General features: G+C 37.3%; 1 protein-coding gene across 4 annotated transcripts in view; it reads left to right on the forward strand.

Moving 5' to 3' along the window:
* The first annotated feature begins 25 nt into the window (after positions 1-25).
* Positions 26-19,722, forward strand: part of ACAD11 (acyl-CoA dehydrogenase family member 11) — an 88,614-nt gene continuing 68,917 nt past the window's right edge. For all 4 annotated transcript variants that reach the window (XR_010943517.1, XM_067737794.1, XM_067737795.1 and 1 more), the window contains exons 1-5: positions 26-334; positions 7,087-7,186; positions 15,109-15,234; positions 16,174-16,335; positions 17,940-18,104. Coding sequence is in view for 3 of the 4 variants with exons in the window: in XM_067737794.1 (XP_067593895.1) it covers positions 186-334; positions 7,087-7,186; positions 15,109-15,234; positions 16,174-16,335; positions 17,940-18,104 (702 nt within the window). In the remaining variant the exon portion in view is untranslated. The remainder of the gene's footprint in view (positions 335-7,086; positions 7,187-15,108; positions 15,235-16,173; positions 16,336-17,939; positions 18,105-19,722) is intronic.

Raw genomic sequence — 19,722 nt, forward strand, 5'->3', positions numbered from 1 at the left:
GCGGCGGCACCTGGGTGGGGGGTGGGGGTGTGATTGGCTGGAGCCGCGGGCCCGCCTCCGCGCGGGCGTCTCGGACTAGCCCCAGGCTGTGGAGCGGCGCTCCGGGCGCTCCGGTGCCAGAGGTATCCGCGCCGAGGAGACTTGTGGTTTCTCTGACTCTATGGTCTGAGGCGGCAGCACTGATCATGGAGACCGGTGCCTCCCGCGAGCCCGAGACGGCCGAAGTGCTGCCCCAGCACAAGTTCGACTGCAGGTCTCTGGAGGCCTACCTACACCAGCACTTGCCCGGCTTTGGGGCCGAGCCCGAGGCCAAGCTGACCGTTGCCCAATACAGGTATCGACGCCAGCCTTCTCCGCCAGCAAAAACAGATCTGTGCCTTGTGTTTTTCTTCCTCTGGCCTTGGTGTGTTCCCAGTTTCCCCCATCCTGTTTCTTTTTCCGCAATGACGCACTCTGAAGGCGAGAGCTGCCGTCACCCGTCCCTTGCATTACATTCTGAGTATTTCCAATTCAAGGGCAGTGATGGAAGCACGATAACATTCACGATTCCAACTACAAGAAGGAATCTTTGTTAACAACTATATTCATTGAGGCAATTAAGGTTGGAAGGTCTGTGGGATATAAAGAGGCCTTCGTTCAGCGTTTGTCCTATAACCTTTTTTTCTGAGAAGCGGATGTAATTTCGTTCACATTGGCATATTCTTGGAGGCTGAGTTAATGGTACCAGTTGGGGGGGTCCGAATTCTTATCCTAGATCTTCCATTTAACAAATCACAGCACCACTTTGGGCTTTAGTTCTTTCTGAAGTAGGGGTATAGAACTGGATGACCGTTCTGAGAGCACTGTTCCCCACCGTGAATCTGGCTCTAGTCTGATCTTGTATAATAGAAAATAATTTTCAAATAGACTTTATTCTAAAGATAGTATTTTGATAAACAGAGCTATAGAAGCAGTCCTGGCTTCCAGAAAACTAGATGTGCCACTTACTGACTGGGAATTTAAATACTATGGTACATGAACTCTCTGAGAACTAGTTTCATAATCTGTAATAAATATCTGCCTGTTCTGCTTGATCCTGATAATTAAATGAAGTAATACAGGTGAAATGGCTTAACACTGTAACAGAACTGTATACCAGTGGCATTTATCACTGACATTTATGCCAAATTAAAAACAAAAAAATAAAAATAAAAGGCACCATGTCACAATAGATATTGTAGGATGAAGGAGAAGGTAGAATAAAATATGGCTGAGGTTTCTAGCCTAGAAGCCTTGTGTTATAAACTAACAGCTCAAAGTTCAAATTTGCTATGGGAATCTGAACAAGTTATTTAACTCTTTTGAGCATTGAATCCTCCTTTGGCAAAATGGGGATAGTCATATTTCTCTCCTAGAGTTGTTGGAGAATTATCTAACTGAGAGTTAATTCTGAATTAAGTTGAATGTTAAATAAACCAGAATTGTGCTTGATAAATGGAATTCGTTGTGGCGTAAATAGTATATATGTGTGGAACTATCTCCACAGAGAATACACATTTATTTCCAAAACACATGAAAAAGTTTACGAAAATTGAAGACATGTTAGGCCACAAAGGAAGTTTCAGAAATTCTAAGGCGTCATTCTTAAAAAAAAAAATTCAGACTATAAATGCCAAAAGTTTAGAAATCAAGAGAAGATAGCTAATAAATACATTTTAGAAACTAATTGAAATACAGATTAAAGAGCCAATAATCTACAGAAAATAATGGAGTTTATTAAAGTTCAGTATGCAAAAATCAATTGCATTTCTTGACTTTAGCAACAAAAATGTAAAATTATAATTTTCAGAAAGATAAAATTAATAAGAGAAACAGAAATATAAATTTCTCAAATATTAATCGAATAAAGTATGTGCAAGACCTTTGTAAAGGAAATTATAAAACTGTATTAGGACCTTAAAAAGAACTAAGTAAATTGAGAGATGCCATGTTCACGAATAGGAGAATTCAGAATTGTACGTTTCTCTTTTTTCCCAACTGATCTATAGATTCAGTGCAATGACGATCAAAATCTTAATTTTTTCCCTAACTTGAAAAATTACTCCTAAATTTTATGTACAAGAGCAAAGGGCTAAGAATAAGCAAAAACACTCCTGAAGAAGAACAAAGTGGGAAATTTTAATTAAGATGGCACATTATTAGCACAGAATAGACAAACAGATCAATAAAATAGAGTCCACAAAAAGACCCGCATGTTTATAGAACTTTGACATATGACAGTGCTGGCACAGAGAATCAGTGTGTGGGGGGTTGGAGGGAGAAAAGATTTTTCAGTAAATTATACAGCAATAATTATTATCTGTATGAAAAAATTGAAAGTAGACTTGTCCCTTACTCTACCTCACACAGTTCCAGGTGGACTACAGACTGGAATGGTAAAGGCAAAACTATAAACATTTGGAAGACATATAGGAGAAGATCTTTATGACTTTGGAGTAGAGAATAAAATCTTTAAAAAGACAAAAGCACAAACTATGAAAGAAATGATTGATAAATTTTTAGTGAAAGAATCCTTAAAGTGAAAGAACAAAAGAAAATATTTTCAGTGTATATAATGGATAAAAGATTAATATCCAGAACATATAAAGAACTACAATAGCCCAACAGAAAAATGGGCAAAAGACTTGAAGATACTCAACCTCATTACACTGTAATAATTGGGGAAATGCAAATTAAAATGACAAGATACCATTTCACACCATCATATTCACTTTTTTTTTTTAATCTGACAATATCAAGCAGGATATGAGATAACAGGGACTCATCCACTATTGGTGAGGGTGTGAATTAGTATAACTGCCTTGGAAAACAATTTGGCACAGTCTTGTAAAGATGAAGATAGGAAGACAAAGCCCCATGACAAAGCAATTCTATTCCTAGTTTTATACTCCTGAGGAATTCTTGTACCAGGATATCAGGAAATAATCTACAAAAATGTTCATTGCACTGTTTGTAATAGCAAAAATACAGGAATAAAACACGATGTTCATCAATAGTAGAATGGATGAATAAATTGTAGTATATTCACGTGATGCAACACCATACAGCAGTGAACATGATTCAGCTGCATCTATACACAACAACACAATCAAAAACTGGACAAATAAGCAGTATATTGTTTAAAGAGATAAACTTCAAGGGAATGATATATTTAAAAATCAAGACAGTAGTTACTCTGAAGGGACAGGGAATTCCCTGATGGTCCAGTGGTTAGGATGCAGCGCTTTCACTGCAGTGGCCAGGGTCAATCCCTGGTGGGGTAACTAAGACCCCTCAAGCAGCACGGCACAGCCAAAAAATTTAAAAATGAAGGGAGGAACACAGAGCTTCAGAGATACAGTAACTTTTTTCTTTCTTAAACTGGGTAGTGAGAACACTGGTGTTTGTTGTGTTATTCTTTATGCTTTACAAATTTTGTAAATATTTTTAATCTATGCAAAATTTATTTTTAGAATTTGCAAAAGTTAAATCATATTAGAAATAAAAATATTTAGATTTAAACAATAATGAAGACATTGTGTAACTTGATAGAACAAAACTTATGATTTCCAGCTATGTGCATAATATGTGCCTGGCACTGCTCCAACCACTGGGGATATAACAGACAAAAAAATCTTGCCTTTTTGGAACGTCCATTCTATTTGGAGAAGAGAGATGATAAATAAAATCACTTTCTAGATATTACAGTGTAGAAAAAGGTGATGTGTATCATGGAGAGAAACAAAGGAGAATAGGAAATGTTTAGGAGGAGGGAGAAGAAAGACCTCAGTGAGAAGGTGGCATTCAGCAAAGAGAGATGGGGATGTGAGCCATGGGGAAAGAGTATTCCAGACAGAGGGAACAGCAAGAGCAAGGGCTCTCCAGTGGGTGGAGAGACTACAGGCTAATGTGCCTGGAGTTGTGTAAGCAAGGGCAACAGGAATTCTGTTGGCTGTTATAAGGGTTTTGGCCTTTACGTTAGTCGAAATGGTGAGAGATTAGGGATTTGGGGGCAGAGGAGGGAAGTGATTTGTCTTTTTTTTCTTTTTTTTTTTTTTTTTTTTTTTGCAGTACGCGGGCCTCTCACTGTTATGGCCTCTCCCGTTGCGGAGCACAGGCTCCGACGCGCAGGCTCAGCAGCCATGGCTCACGGGCCCAGCCGCTCCGCGGCATGTGGGATCTTCCCAGACAGGGGCACGAACCCGTGTCCCCTGCATCGGCAGGCGGACTCTCAACCACTGCGCCACCAGGGAAGCCCTGATTTGTCTTTTTAAACAGAATCTCTTTGCCTATTGTGTTCACTGAAGGAGGCAAATACAGGGAGACCAGTTTGGAGTGTATTGCAATGACCCAGTACAGACCAATTAGTGGTATGGACCAGGGTAGTAGTGTAGGATAGGTGCAAAGTGCTCATATTCTGGATTTATTTTGAAGAATTTACTGACTGATCAGATGTGGGGTGTGAAAGAAAAAGAAGAGGAGACAAATAGTGTTCCATTTTTGTCTTGGCAACTGGAAGGATGGAGTTATCATGAAATGAAGTAGAGATGACTGTAGACAATCAGACTGGAAGGCAAATATCAGGAACTCAGTTTTGCAATGTTAACTTTCAAGATGCCTTTTGGAGTGGATATGTATAGTAAGCAGGCAGGTATATGGGTCCAGAGGTCAGGGCAGAGATCTAAACTAGACATTTACATTTGGGAGTCATTGAGATAGAGAGGGTATTTAAAGCCATGAGATCTTACCTAGATGATGAGTCTACATGAAGATACAGAAGGTCTAGGAACTTATTCCCAGGCATCCTAATATAAGAAGTTAAAGAATTAAGGCAGAACCTACAAAGGAGTCTCAGAAGGAGTGGCCAGAGAGATGGGGAGAACCATGGTCTGATACCATAGCAGTATTAGTGACCTTGAAAAAGTAATTTCAGTGGAAAGATAGGAATGAAAGCTTGATTGAAATGGGTTCAAGAGAAAATAGGAGGAGAGGAATTGGAGCAAGGAATATAAACAACTCTTGAATTTTTCTACAAAGGCGGAAATAAATGTCTTTCGTAGAGGGGGAAGTGGGGTCAAGAGAAGTCTTTAAAAAAAAAAAAGGCAGCATGTTTATATGCTGATGGCAGTGATCCAGAACAGACAGAAAAATTTGTGTAGGTGAGAGGGCTAGAACGAAGTCCTTGAGTGGACAAGAGTAGGATGGGATCTAATTCACAAGAGAAGGGATTGTCCATAGATAGGAATGTAGACATTCTTCTACAGACTCTGTAGGGAAGAAGAGTATATGGGTACAGGTGCTTCTATGCAGTAGATATGGTAGTGTAAGCTTGTGGAAGTTCTCACCTGATTGCTCCTATTTTCTCTGTGAAATAGGAAACTAGGTAATCAGCTGAGAGTGAAGATGGTGGGAAAAGTGTTGGAGGTTTGAAGAAAGAGGAGGGATTGTAAAATAGTCATCCAAGAGCATGGGAGAATGAACAGGCCAAGGAAGTATATTATGATTGCTGGCAGCGTTCACTTTGAGGTTCATAGTCATGAATTTGAAGCAAGAGTAGTTATTTTAGTAGATATTGTTGATACTTTGCCCAGATTCTCTTGGATTCCTTTTTACTGTTTCCATGCACACCCTGGTTTGGTGGCTTCTGCTTCCAGTAGCCAGCACCTATGGCTCTTTTATAGACTGTTCTTGCTTACTGGAGCCTCTTTTGCCCTGAATGTTGTAGTGCCTAAGATGGCACTGGAATGGAGGTACGAGTGGGAATGAAAGAAAGGAAATTATGATCAGAGATAGAAATGCTTAAAAAATAGGATAATGCAGTGCTTGAGTTGTTATTTATAAGGTATAGGGTGTGTCCCATAGAATGAGTGACAGTTCTCTTGGATATATACCTAGGAGTGAAATTGCTAGATCATATGGCAGCTGTACCTTCAATAAGAAGCTTTTAGTTTTCCTTTTATATTTCACCTAGGTCATTTACCATCATAAAACGCCAGTGCTTCATATATGACTGCCTTATCAAAAATGCATCCAATCAGACATTTGGCATTAAAAAATGTCTTTGTAAGGTTCATTGCAACTTGACTCTTTGGAGCATCACAAATAAATTGTCCCATGTCAAGACAGACAACACAGCTTGAAGTGGTCCCATTTCCTGACCATTGTGGCAATGATCTCCACTTCCCTATGCTAAAAGGCACCCCCCACCCAGGATTAGATGGTGCCAAGATGATTGCTGGGGAGGATGGGTCTGGCTTATCAGAGTTAGAAGTAGACACTGGACGTACTGCTGCATTCAATCTGGACTGCTCTTGTTCTTTGCAGATGGAGGCTGGAGGCCTAGGGAGAAACTTCAGAAAAAAAAATGTTTTTAACTTTCCCCTATTACCTGTTACCTCGGATTAATTCGTCTGTTTTTTTTAGTTTAAGGCCTCTCTTTCATGCTGTTGAATTATTTAAAAGCTGTGTAAATGAAGGTATAGACTGAATAAGTTTGGTAGCTGGAGTGTATTTCCTTAGTTCACGTGAGAATTTCCGTTCACAGGGCAGAGAAAGCCAGTGCCCTGGTGTCTGAGTCACCTGGGGCACTGTTGCACTTCCTGGCCCAGATATCCACTCTAGGACCTTGCTTATCAGAATTCCCACTTTAGAGAGCTGTACTTGGAGTCCTCTCTCCAATGGCAGATGACAGAATACCAATCCAGCTGTTCCAGCATCCTTTAATTAATTTTCTGACTGATCACCTACAATCTCTTCTCCCAGCCTTTCTTTGCTTAGATCTAGACATTGTTCTAGGTGCACTTCTGATGAAACTCATAATTTGCAAGTAGGAAGTGTGGTCTTCTCTTCTACCTGTGTAGGTTGTAGATTCTCCAGCTGCCACTGTGTTACCATCTGCTGTATATCATCCAAAAGCTCATGTTCTTAGCTGCTGATAGCACCCCTCTTGGCTTTCTAGCATTGAAATGGGTTCATTTTCATTTTGTGTTTTCTTTTGAAATTTCAGCAGGATTTGGGGAAAAGGAAAAATATATCTTTGTTATTGACCTTTTCTCTACTCTTATCTAGATCAGGACAGTCCAATCCAACCTTTTATCTCCAGAAGGGCTTTCAGGCATATGTACTCAGAAAAAAACCACCTGGTTCACTTCTTCCTAAAGCACATAAGGTATGGTATACAAACGCAATGATAAATTCCTTGTTGACTAATAAATGGATTTTATACACACAAAACAATTTAAATTGCTTTTAAAAATAATCTCAATTATTAAATATAGAAAATGCATTTTATTTCTTAGATGAAAATTTCACTTGAATTGTATCCCCCCCCTTTTAGTTTTTATTAAGGATTTGAGTTTGAAATCTGAGGCTGTGTTTAGGCTGTTAATTCTGAGCAATATCCAGTCCTCTTATGGATTTGATTCCTTCCTATACAATTAGCTAGAAATACAGTCACCCAGTAAATATTTTCACTGCTACTCATTTATAGATATTTTGTACTTTGGTTAAATTATGTTTTAAAAAGTACAGTATTATATCTTATAACAATATATACTCACTGAATACTTTAATATATTTGATATGACAATTCCCTGATCTTCTGGTGATAAAAAGAAATATTTAAATAATCATTTTTATAGTATTCTCTAAATTGACAGTGAGAATTATAAAAGATTTTTGTTGAAAACTGACTCTGTTTTCAGAAAAACAGATATTATCTATGGATTTTTAGAGAAGAGAACATTAAAAGCATAATGCATATTTTGAATATTATTATAATCATGTATAACAGGTGCTTCCTAGGCCCAGCTGACTAGAGATGGGCCATTGAAGCGTGGATTTAATATTACAGTAATGGAAAATGCAGATTCTGACCTTCTTAGTCCCGTATCATATTCCCAGAAAATGAAGTGACTTGGATGCTTAAGATAGAAAAATTTTGCTAACTTTTATTAAGCCTCAACACGGCATGGCTGAAGGAAAATCCCCACTTGTAGGGAGAGATTTATGCCCCAATAAACAACTGGGTTTGTCTCCTCTTGATAACGACCTAGATGTCTGGAAGACATCAGAACATAACATAATGCTTTCAGCCCAAGGATCTGGAGTACTTTTGTTTCAACTTCCTTCATTTTTTCCAAATCTGCTTGGAAAAAAGCAGTGTTCCCACACTGCCATCCACTTTATGACCAGCCTCCACCACTCTACCCCACCCCCCTTTCCCAGCACCAGGTGGTTATAAACACTTCTTTCTATAGCCATTGGCACCACTGGCTGCTCTTACCTTGGTTATGGGTTTAGTCACTTCCCTGCTGTAGTTATTGCAGCAGTAGCTGCTTTATCCCTGTTGTGAGAGTGAGCTGCATGGTTTCTTCTCCTTAGAAGTGGTCAGCTACCACTGCCTGAGTCTGGGGAAGTGGACTTTGCAGGTAGATGAGTTGGCATCAGAATTCTGCAGTAAGCTGTGTCCCTGGGTCCTGAGTGATAAGCCTGTACATCTGTCCTGGTTAAGGAAGCCCTTTTCTTCTCCTGTCTTATATGGGCTCCTGCTTCAGAACCAGCTTGCTTCTCATTGCCTTCTTACCCAGTAGTTATCTTGAGCTTCATGGCAGCTCTGGGTACCGGGAAGGAACCCCACATCCCTGCCTTGGAAACAAGTTCCTCCATTGATCTCCCGAAGGAGTGGGTGCATTTCCTTTCTACCGGCACCCACTGGCCTTCCCCAGCATTCTGTACTTGACTGTGCCCAGAGTATTGGAATAGAGAGCCCCCATGGGAAACTGGAGTTGGGGGGGTTGGGGGGCTGGGGAGCAAAAGCAAGAGTGAGCCAGCAAGCAGGGAACTGATAAGAAAAAAAAGGGATGTTTTTATGATGATACATGCGAAATATTGTGGTCAGGAAATGTCACCTTCATATTATCAGAGTTAGGAATAAGCCCCATGCATGTACCTATCCTTTTAGCCTAATTAAATAATCAATTTTTAGTGCTGGCCTAATTTATAATTGTAATAATCATACTAAGACTACTTTATTTTTTTAAAGCAATTATTTTTTTGAATTTTATTTATTTTTTTATACAGCATGTTCTTATTAGTCATCCATTTTATATACACCAGTATATACATATCAATCCCAATCTCCCAATTCATCATACCACCACCACCACCCACCGCTGTTTTCCCCCCTTGGTGTCCATACGTTATTCTCTATATCTGTGTCTCTATTTCTGCCCTGCAAACCGGTTCATCTGTACCATTTTTCTACGTTCCACATATATGCGTTAATATACGATACTTATTTTTCTCTTTCTCACTTACTTCACTCTGTATGACAGTCTCCAGATTCATCCACATCTCTACAAATGACCCAATTTCATTCCTTTTTATGGCTGAGTAATATTTCATTGCATATATGTACCACATCTTCTTTATCCATTCGTCTGTCGATGGGCATTTAGGTTGCTTCCATGACCTGGCTATTGTAAATACCACAGCAATGAACATTAGGATGCATGTGTCTTTTTGAATTATGGTTTTCTCCAGGTATATGCCCAGGAGTGGGATTGCTGGGTCATATGGTAATTCTCTTTTTAGTTTTTTAAGGAACCTCCATACTGTTCTCCATAGTGGCTGTATCAATTTACATTCCCACTAACAGTACAAGAGGGTTCCCTTTTCTTCACACCCGCTCCAGAATTTGTTGTTTGTAGATTTTCTGATGATGCCCATTCTAACTGGCGTGAGGTGATACCTCATTGTAGTTTTGATTTGCGTTTCTCTAATAATTAGTGATGTTGAGCAGCTTTTCATGTGCTTCTTGGCCATCTGTATGTCCTCTTTGGAGAAATGTCTATTTAGGTCTTCTGCCCATTTTTTGATTGGGTTGTTTGTTTTTATAATATTGAGCTGCATGAGCTGTTTATATATTTTGGAGATTAATCCTTTGTCCATTGATTCATTTGCAAATATTTTCTCCCATTCTGATGTTTGCCTTTTCGTCTTGTTTGTAGTTTCCTTTGCTTTGCTAAAGCTTTTAAGTTTCATTAGGTTCCATTTGTTTATTTTTGTTTTTATTTCCATTACTCTAGGAGGTGGATCAAAAAAGATCTTGCTGTGATTTATGTCAAAGAATGTTCTTCCTATGTTTTCCCCTAAGAGTTTCATAGTGTCTGGTCTTACATTTAGGTCTCTAATCCATTTTGAGTTTATTTTTGTGTATGGTATTAGGGAGTGTTCTAATTTCATTCTTTTACACGTGGCTGTCCAGTTTTCCCAGCACCACTTATTGAAGAGATGGTCTTTTCTCCATAGTATATTCTTGCCTCCTTTGTCATAGATTAGTTGACCATAGGTGTATGGGTTTATCTCTGGGCTTTCTATCCTATTCCATTGATCTATATTTCTGTTTTTGTGCAAGTACCATATTGTGTTCATTACTGTAGCTTTGTAGTATAGTATGAAGTCAGGGAGACTGATTCCTCAAGCTCTGTTTCTTTCCCTCAAGACTGCTTTGGCTATTTGGGGTCTTTTGTGTCTCCATACAAATTTTAAGATTTTTTGTTCTAGTTCTGTAAAAAATGCCATTGGTAATTTGATAGGGATTGCACTGAATCTGTAGATTGCTTTGGGTAGTAGAGTTATTTTCACAATGTTGATTCTTCCAATCCAAGAACATGGTATATCTCTCCATGGTATATCTGATGGTATCATCTTTAATTTCTTTCACAAGTGTCTTATAGTTTTCTGCCTACAGGTCTTTTGTCTCCCTAGGTAGGTTTATTCCTAGGTATTTTATTCTTTTTGTGCCAGTGGTAAATGGGAGTATTTCCTTAATTTCTCTTTCAGATTTTTCATCATTAGTGTATAGGAATGCAAGAGATTTCTGTGCATTAATTTTGTATCCTGCAACTTTACCAAATTCATTGATTAGCTCTAGTAGTTTTCTGGGGGCATCTTTAGAATTCGCTATGTATAGTATCATGTCATCTGCAAACAGTGACAGTTTAACTTCTTCTTTTGCAATTTGTATTCCTTTTATTTCTTTTTCTTCTCTGATTGCCATGGCTAGGACTTCCAAAACTATGTTGAATAATAGTGGTGAGAGTGAACATCCTTGTCTTGTTCCTGATCTTAGAGGAAATGCTTTCAGTTTCTCACCATTGATGTTTGCTGTCAGTTTCTCATATATGGCCTTTATTATGTTGAGATAGTTTCCCTCTATGCCCACTTTCTGGAGAGTTTTTATCATAAATCGGTGTTGAATTTTGTCAAAAGCTTTTACTGCATCTATTGAGATGATCATATGGTTTTTCTTCTTCTATTTGTTAATATGGTGTATCACATTGATTGATTTGCATATATTGAAGAATCCTTGCAACCCTGGGATAAATCCCTCTTGATCATGGTGTATGTACCTTTTAATGTGTTGTTGGATTCTGTTTGCTAGTATTTTGTTGAGGATTTTTGCATCTATGTTCATCAGTGATACTGGCCTGTAGTTTTCTTTCTTGGTGGCATCTTTGTCTGGTTTTGGTATCAGGGTGATGGTGGCCTCATAGAATGAGTTCCTCCCTCTGCTATAGTTTGGAAGGGTTTGAGAAGGAAAGGTGTTAGCTCTTCTCTAAATGTTTGACAGAATTCACTGTGAAGCCATCTGGTCCTGGACTTTTGTTTGTTGGAAGATTTTTAATCACAGTTTCAATTTCATTACTTGTGATTGGTCTGTTCATATTTTCTGTTTCTTCCTGGTTCAGTCTTGGAAGGTTATACCTTTCTAAGAATTTGTCCATTTCTTCCAGGTTGTCCATTTTATTGGCATAGAGTTGCTTGTAGTAGTCTCTTAGGATGTAGTAGTCTCTTAGTATTTCTGCGGTGTCTGTTGTAACTTCTCCTTTTTCATTTCTAATTTTATTGTTTTGAGTCCTCTCTCTCTTTCTCTTGATGAGTCTGGCTAATGGTTTATCAATTTTGTTTATCTTCTCAAAGAACCAGCTTTTAGTTTTATTGATCTTTGCTATTGTTTTCTTTGTTTCTATTTCATTTATTTCTGCTCTGATCTTTATGATTTCTTTCCTTCAGCTAACTTTGGGTTTTGTTTGTTCTTCTTTCTCTAGTTCCTTTAGGTGTAAGGTTAGATTGTTTACTTGAGTTTTTTCTTGTTTTTTGAGGTAGGCTTCTATTGCTATAAACTTCCCTCTTAGAACTGCTTTTGCTCCATCCCTTAGGTTTTGGATCGTCATGTTTTCATTGTCATTTGTCTCTAGGTACTTTTTGATTTCCTCTTAGATTTCCTCAGTGGTCTCCTAGTTATTTAGTAATGTATTGTTTAGCCTTCATGTGTTTGTGCTTTTTACGTTTTTCTCCCTGTAATTGATTTCTAATCTCATAGTGTTGTGGTCAGAAAAGATGCTTGATATGATTCCAATTTTCTTAAATTTACTGAGGCTTTATTTGTGACCCAAGATGTGATCTATCCTGGAGAATGTTCCGTGTGCACTTGAGAAGAAATTGTAATCTGCTTTTTTGGATGGAATGTTCTATAAATATCAATTAAATCTATCTGGACTGTTGTGTCATTTAAAGCTTGTTTCCTTATTAATTTTCTGTTTGGATGATCTGTCCATTGGTGTAAGTGAGGTGCTAAAGTCCCCCACTATTATTGTGTTACTGTCAATTTCCTCTTTTAGAGCTGTTTGCAGTTGCCTTATGTATTGAGGTGCATATATATTTATAATTGTTATATCTTCTTGGACTGATCCCTTAATCATTATGTAGTGTCCTTCCTTGTCTCTTGTAACATTCTTTATTTTAAAGTCTATTTTATCTGATATGAGTATTGTTACTCCAGCTTTCTTTTGATTTCCATTTGCATGGAATATCTTTTTCCATCCCCTCACTTTCAGTCTGTATGTGTCCCTAGGTCTGAAGTGGGTCTCTTGTAGACAGCATATATATGGGTCTTGTTTTTGTATCCATTCAGCAAGCCTGTGTCTTTTGGTTGGAGCATTTAATCTATTCACGTATAAGGAAATTATCGATATGTACGTTCGTATTACCATTTTCTTAAATTGTTTTGGGTTTGTTTTTGTAGGTCCTTTTCTTCTCTTGTGTGTCCCACTTAGAGAAGTTCCCTTAGCATTTGTTGTAGAGCTGGTTTGGTGGTGCAGAATTCTCTTAGCTTTTGCTTGTCTGTAAAGCTTTTGATTTCTCCATCGAATCTGGATGAGATCCTTGCCTGTTAGAATAATCTTGGTTGTAGGTTCTTCCCTTTCATCACTTTAAGTATATCATGCCACTCCCTTCTGTCTTGTACTAGAGTTTCTGCTTAGAAATCAGCTGTTAACCTTATGGGAGTTCCCTTGTATGTTATTTGTCACATTTCCCTTGCTGCTTTCAGTAATTTTTCTTTGTCTTTAATTTTTGCCAATTTGATTACTATATGTCTCAGTGTGTTTCTCCTTGGGTTTATCCTGTATGGGACTCACTGCACTTCCTGGACTTGTGTGGCTATTTCCTTTCCCATGTTAGGGAAGTTTTCGACTATAATCTCTTCAAATATTTTCTCTGGTCCTTTCTCTCTCTCTTCTCCTTCTGGGATCCCTATAATGCGAATGTTGTTGCATTTAATGTTGTCTCAGATGTCTCTTAGGCTGTCTTCATTTCTTTTCATCCTCTTTTCTTTATTCTGTTCCACAGCAGTGAATTCCTCCATTCTGTCTTCCAGGTCACTTATCGGTTCTTCTGTCTGAGTTATTCTGCTATCGATTCCTTCTAGTGTATTTTTCATTTCAGTTATTGTGTTGTTCATCTCTCTTTGTTTGTTCATTAATTTTTCTAGATCTTTGTTAAACATTTCTTGCACCTTCTCAATCTTTGCCTCCATTCTTTTTCCGAGGTCCTGGATCATCTTCACTATCATTATTCTGAATTCTTTTTCTGGAGGGTTTCCTATCTCCACTTCATTTAGTTGTTTTTCTGGGGTTTTATCTTGTTCCTTCATCTGGTACATAGCCCTCTGCCTTTTCATCTTGTCTACCTTTCTGTGAATGTGGTTTTTGTTCTACAGGCTGCAGGATTGTAGTTCTTCTCGCTTCTGCTGTCTGCCCTCTGGTGGATGAGGCTATCTAAGAGGGTTGTGCAAGTTTCCTGATTGGAGGAACTGGTGATGGGTAGAGCTGGGTGTTTCTCTGGTGGGCAGAGCTCAGTAAAACTTTAATCCAGTTGTCTGCTGATGGGTGGGACTGGGTTCCCTCCCGATTGGTTGTTTGGCCTGAGGCGACCCAACACTGGAGCCTACCCGGGCTTTTTGGTGGGGCTAATGGCAGACTCTGGGGGGACTCACGCCAAAGAATACTTCCCAGAACTTCTGTTGCCAGTGTCCTTGTCCTCACGGTGACACGCAGCCACCCCCTACCTCTGCAGGAGACCCTCTAGCACTATCAGGCTGGTCCAGTTTCCTATGGGGTCACAGCTCCTTCCCCTCGGTCCCAATGAGCACACTACTTTGTGTGTGCCCTTCAAGAGTGGAGTCTCTGTTTCCCCTGGTCCTGTCGAAGTCCTGCAGTCAAATCCCACTAGCCTTCAAAGTCTGATTCTCTAAGAGTTCCTCCTCCCGTTGCCATACCCCCAGATTGGGAAGCCTGACGTGGGGCTTAGAACCTTCACTCCAGTGGGTGGACTTCTGTGGTATAAGTGTTCTCCAGTTTGTGAGTCACCCACCCCACAGTTATGGGATTTGATTTTATCATGATTGCGCCCCTCCTACCATCTCATTGTGGCTTCCCCTTTGTCTTTGGATATGGGGTATCTTTTTTGGTGAGTTCCAGTGTCTTCCTGTCAATGATTGTTCAGCAGTTAGTCGTGATTCTGGTGTTCTTGTAAGAGGGAGTGATAGCACATCCTTCTACTCTGCCATCTTGAACCAATCTCTCACACTAAGACTACTTTTAAGGAAAATACTAAGGAAATTATTATCCTCTGGGTTATTTGTTGATACTGTTTTAAAATTAATTTCTAACCTTAATGTTAGTTCACAAGTAATTATTAAATTTTCTGTATTTCTGATTTTTAATTATCTATCGTCCTATTTAGATTGATAGAGAATTTAAAGTCCAGAAAACTTTGTTTTCAATTGGATTCCCCGTTCCCAAACCTTTATTGTACTGCAGTGATGCTTGTGTCATTGGAACAGAATTTTATGTGATGGAACATGTACAGGTAAATTAACACTTAATTGTACTTTTTGTTGCTTTTATTTTTAATTGTGATATTAGATGGTAATAAGTGATAGTATATTAGTCTACATTGTAGGTAGTTTGCTTTGGAAGGGCTTAAACTTTTTTCTTTTTCTTAAAACAACAGAAATTTATTCTCTCAGTTCTGGAGGCTAGAAGTTTGAAATCAAGGTGTCAGCAAGATTGGTTCTCTATGGAAGTTTTGTTTTGTTTTTGTTTTTTAAATTTTTTAATTGAGATATAGTTGATGCACAATATTATTTAATTTTTTAATTGAGATATAGTTGATGCACAATATTATATAATTATATAATTGAGATTTTTTAATTGAGATATAGTTGATGCACAATATTATATAAGTTACAGGTGTATTACATAGTGATTCAGAATTTTTACAGTTATTATAAAATACTGGCTCTATTCCCTGTGTTGTATTAAACTTTCATTTTATTTTGAGCACACACAGTTTGAGCGGGTTGAAGTAAACTAGGAACAAATTTAGTAATTAGGGCGTATTGGCTTAGTCTTCCTCTAGGTGTCAGTAAAGAGCTATATGTAATGGCAATAACTAAACCGTCCAAATAGTAGGAGAAAAAACTACTCCAAATAGGACATCAATCCATTAAAAATAAATCCAAATTGTTTTAAGGGTTTTTTTTCGGTAAGATGTTACTTGAGATTAGTTTTTGTCCTTTAAGTTCATCTTGGTGTATCCTTGTATTTTCCCTTTGGCATGTACACTCTTATGTTAAACATGTTTCACAAATGACAGTTCTTCTAGCGCATTCTGCAAAGAATTGGTTTTGGTTGTAAGACTGTATCCTGATATTTTTTGTAGGCAACAGGAGATGATGACACAGCAAATAATTGGTATGAAAAGATTTATTTTGTTTTATATTATCTGTTGTAATTGCTTCCATAGGGCCGAATCTTTCGTGATTTCACAATTCCTGAAGTTAGCCCAGCAGAACGCTCAGCCATATATGTGGCCATGATAGAAACCTTGGCTCAGTTACATTCCTTGAATATACAGTCACTGCAGCTGGAAGAATATGGTAGAGGTGCTGGGTACTGCAAAAGACAGGTAATGCATCCAAACAAAGTGCTCCTTTTCTCAAGTTGTTGGAAATAATATTAGTTAAAATAAAAACCTATTATTTTATACTTTTCTGAAACTTGGCTATAAATTTTAATATCAGCCATCAGATTGACTTGTTTTAAACATAAAATAATTTTGTATTTTTAGATCAGATTTTGTTCAGCAAAAGCTTCTATAACAGCATGTACATAAATGCAGATTTAAAGCTGTTTCTATCTCTTCACTTAATTTAATATTTTCTATACAATTTTCCCTTTTTAAATTAGTTTAACAGATATTTATTAAGCATGAATGTATGTTTAATATGTGCTGAATACTGTGTTAAATATCAGGAAAATAGAAATAAGTTCTTCCCCTAAAGGAACTTATGGTCATTTTTGAGACATCTATACCTGAATCTCATTTACATGAGACTTGAAAATGGTATGAAAGAGTATGTAATCTGGCAGTAAATTGTTTGGTACTCATCATGAAAACTGTTCCATTCAGACGATAGATATCAGTATGCCCTTGCTTAGGTTGGGGAAAGCTTCCTGGGAAAGATATGTCTTGTACTGTGTATTTAAGGAAGGATAAAATCTAGAGCAATAGGGAAGAGATGGTGAGCATTTCAAATCAAAGAAACAGCAAGACCAGATATGTATGGGGCTGTTTCCCTTTGTATGTCTTTTTGAGGGGGCAGAAGGGAGAGAAACGGGAACTAAGGTTTAGGGAATACTCATTACGTGCCAGCTCCCATGCTAGGTGAGTTGTTAGACCTAGTGTTTTTTAATCTTTGTAACAACCCTAATACATAGGTATTACTACCCCCATTTTGCAGATGAGGAAACTGAGGCTTGCAGGTATTAAGTAATATACAAATAAGTGGCTTAGACATAATTTCAACCCAACTCTCTGAGATTCCAAAGATGAATATCTTTACTGTACTAAATTGAACAGAGATACCTTAGAAAGTGGGGAGAGAGATATAAGTAGATAAATAATATTATTTCAGTTGATGGAGGACTTTGACAATAGGTTGTCTTATTTGCATTCAATTCTAAGAACAATTAAAAAAATCTTTGCATTTTTCATATCTGTAATATATTTTTGAAGATTCTTTAGAAAATTCTATGGGTAATAAGAAAGGGGATTAAAATGAAAAATAAAGATCTCCTTTCTTTTTCTAGTCCCTATATTACATTTTTCAGGGATTACTTGTTTCTTGTGACCCTTCCAGAAATTTTCTTTGTCTATTTTTTTGGTATGTACGTATGTGTGTTTGTGTGTGTTCTTTTTTTTTTTCTCCTTCCACAAAATATTTGCTGAATAAAGACTAGAACCCACGTCTCTTGATTCCTAGGCCAGTATTTTTTTTCCTGATAAAAGTCTAGGTAAGTAAAATGAAAATAGATGGAAGAGAAACTTAAATGTTGAAGTTTTCAGGCTGATATGAGTGTTTTAGGCTAATATGAGTATCACGGCATTTGTCCTGAGCATTTAACACTAAAACAAAATTTGATATAATTGAATTTTGTTTTAATTTTAGAATTGCTGAATCTTACATTCCACTTTCAGCTCTGTCATTTTTTTAATTTGTATATCTTTAGGTATCAACCTGGACAAAGCAATATCAAGCTGCAGCTCATCAGGACATCCCTGCCATGAACCAACTATCTGACTGGCTAATGAAAAACTTGCCAGATAATGACAATGAAGAAAATTTGATTCATGGAGATTTCAAACTAGATAACATAGTTTTCCACCCTAAAGAGGTATTGGAAGCCCTGTTTATAAAAAATTGAGTATGTCTGATTTGGGATACACGTACTAAGTAGATGTTCCCCCAGAGCACTGAAGGAGCCCACCCCATCCCCATTCCTCCCCTATATTCAAAACTAACATTACCACTCACAACTTTTAGAAATAAGTCCTGCAGATATTCTGGCATAGGTATCTGCCCACCTATAAAAGGCTGGGGTCTAATCACCTGATTTACTACTTTAAAAGGATTTGGGAATTTACATGCATGTTGCTGTTTTCTTCAAAGAAATTTTTCAGCTACTAAATATATTTAGCTTATCCACGTTCTTGCTCTTTCTTCTGGTTCATTTTCATTTTTTTCCCTATCTGATAAAGAATTTTTTATTTGATTATTATAAGCTCAGAGAGGACAGAATTCCAAAAGACTCTTTTGAGGCTTCAAAAGAATTTGTATGAGATTAATGTAACCTTGCCCTGTGTAAATGTACACAGTGTAATCTTTATAAAGAGTACAAACAAATCAGAGCTATAACTCTCCTCCACTGAGCATAGTGAGGCCTAGGATTGGAGGAGTGTGGTGGGAATGAAGAAGGTACTTCAGTTCTCCTCTCTTTACCTGTATGCCTTTGGACAAGACATTTATTTGGCCCTTAGTATTCTGATATTGATGTGAATGATTTACAGTTCCCTGAATCTTCCTTCTCAGGAGAAAATTTTCTGGGTTCATTAGTTTTCTCAGAATGCTAAGATGTTTTAGGGCAGGAAGAGCTGTTCTAAATTCATGTGCTAAGCTTCTGAGTTTCATGTTCTTTTCACACAGGAAGAGGACAGGAGGAAAATAACATTATATATTGCATTGCTGTCATAATTCAAAGTACTACTATATCAATTGAAAGTTCAAATGTAATATAAAGACATACGAGCACATGCACCATCAAGACAGAAAATTTTTCATTTTGGGTATTTCAGTTTGGGTATTTAAATTTGGGTATTTAAATTATGTATATGTAATTATATGTATGTGTGCGTATGTAACTTTTTGTTAATGGCATGGATGAATTCTGAATTATAACTTAAATTTTTCATTTTGGGTATTTCAGTTTGGGTATTTAAATTTGGGTATTTAAATTATGTATATGTAATTATATGTATGTGTGCATATGTAACTTTTTGTTAATGGCATGGATGAATTCTGAATTATAACTTAAATATAGAATAGGAAAATTAAATATTGCTAATTTATAACCTGGAAAAATTAGAAAAGCATATACCTTAAAACAGCAGGATCTGGTCTATATTTTATCTATTTCTTTGGTTCATTAATATTTTTGGAGCCTATCTTTGAATAAGTCAGCGTTCTTTATGTTTTCTATCAATATAACTACAGTACTTTTACATTCATTACTTAAGCAACGAAGGAAAAATTCAGACCTAAATCTCCTTAGTTATGTGTTGTCTACCAAAATGTTTAAATATGCTGAAATTAAATATTAAATATGCTGAAAGTAATGGCAGGTAAGTTCCAAATAGTTATTCCCTTTTTATATTTAATCTCATGTTAGAAAAACGTTTCTTATAGGATTAAAGTTGCCAAACAGGAATCATCTAACTTAAGTTCTGTGGAGGCAA

The sequence above is a fragment of the Pseudorca crassidens genome, chromosome 5, assembly GCF_039906515.1.
Source record: "Pseudorca crassidens isolate mPseCra1 chromosome 5, mPseCra1.hap1, whole genome shotgun sequence".
Classification (NCBI taxonomy): Eukaryota; Metazoa; Chordata; class Mammalia; order Artiodactyla; family Delphinidae; genus Pseudorca; species Pseudorca crassidens.